The sequence below is a fragment of the Lupinus angustifolius genome, unplaced genomic scaffold (assembly GCF_001865875.1).
Source record: "Lupinus angustifolius cultivar Tanjil unplaced genomic scaffold, LupAngTanjil_v1.0 Scaffold_1434, whole genome shotgun sequence".
NCBI lineage: Eukaryota > Viridiplantae > Streptophyta > Magnoliopsida > Fabales > Fabaceae > Lupinus > Lupinus angustifolius.
Genome location: NW_017728757.1, coordinates 1 through 1,173, shown reverse-complemented (window position 1 = coordinate 1,173; position 1,173 = coordinate 1). Strand labels below are relative to the sequence as shown.

The 1,173-nt window shown below is 34.8% G+C and overlaps 1 protein-coding gene across 1 annotated transcript; it reads left to right on the top strand.

Annotated features, from left to right (window-relative positions):
- The first annotated feature begins 571 nt into the window (after window positions 1-571).
- Window positions 572-1,167, top strand: LOC109341996 (auxin-induced protein X10A-like). The gene has a single exon (XM_019579949.1). The coding sequence runs from the start codon at window positions 792-794 to the stop codon at window positions 1,059-1,061; it is 270 nt and encodes an 89-aa protein (XP_019435494.1). The 5' UTR covers window positions 572-791; the 3' UTR covers window positions 1,062-1,167.
- Window positions 1,168-1,173: the final 6 nt, after the last annotated feature.

The window sequence follows — 1,173 nt, the reverse complement described above, 5'->3', positions numbered from 1 at the left end:
GAGTTTACAAGCCACAGAACACAAGTCATTCTTACACTGAATTGGCAGAAATCATTTCAATTTTACTGCATTCTTGAACCACTTTTTATTTCGAGAAATGCTTTGTTTTGCACTAGTTTTGTTACAGGGAGGATGCTACTAATCAATATAAGTTATAACCACTCCACACTGGATAACTTCTACTGTTTTAGAGATTATTGAAGTGGTTGCCTCAATTGTGGGACCATGCTTTATGTCTTGCAAGTACTAGTAATGCTAGTTTGGATATTATCACAAAAAATATGATATTTTCTTACCTCTGATTCTATTATCTAAACATCTATCAGATAGATATCATTTTCTATAGATCAGATTCCAATAACTTGTGGTTTACCAATACTAGAAGCTATGTGATATGTTTTGAGCATGTCTGAAACATTACAAGTAGGCCATTACATCAGCTATGCAATTATTATCTTATTGTCTGTTAAGACTCTTTCTGAAGGAGACAACAACTTAGGCATCAATCCTCAAATCTAAATCAATCCTTGTTAAACACCTTGTAGACAATATTACAATACCATGTGATCTTTCATAAGCCCTTGTCTCCTACTAGACCCCATCAAATAGCCCCTTAACCATTCATTTCAGTACAGAATTGTTTCCACACAATAAGGACACATTTTATCTATATATACACTCAACTCATCATGGCATTCTCAAGCAATATAAGTCACTTGAAAAATAAGATTTCAAAATAATCTATCTTAAACAAGTCCTTGAATTCTTGGTGTGTAGCAAAACATATAACAATGGGATTTCGCTTACCTGGTATTAGAAGGGTTTCATTCCAAATTGCTTCCAAAGCTATGGAAGTCCCGAAAGGGTACCTTGCAGTCTATGTTGGAGCAAAAATGAAGCGTTTTGTTATTCCAGTTTCATACTTGAATCAACCTTCATTTCAAGTGTTACTTAATGAAGCTGAAGAAGAATTTGGATATGAGCATCCAATGGGTGGCCTTACAATTCCGTGCAGGGAGGATGCTTTCTTAGACATTGCTTCTCGCTTGAATAGACTATAAGTCTTACCGAAGGAGACTGATATAGATTAGTTGAGGCTAATTGGCATTGTATAGCAGACACTTTCATCTTTCTTGTTATACTTCTTTGGAAACTGTAAAATGCATCTTATTG

Coding starts and splice junctions, on each gene's coding strand:
- LOC109341996 (XM_019579949.1), top strand. CDS start 792: ATGGGATTTCGCTTACCTGGTATTAGAAGGGTTTCATTCCAAATTGCT.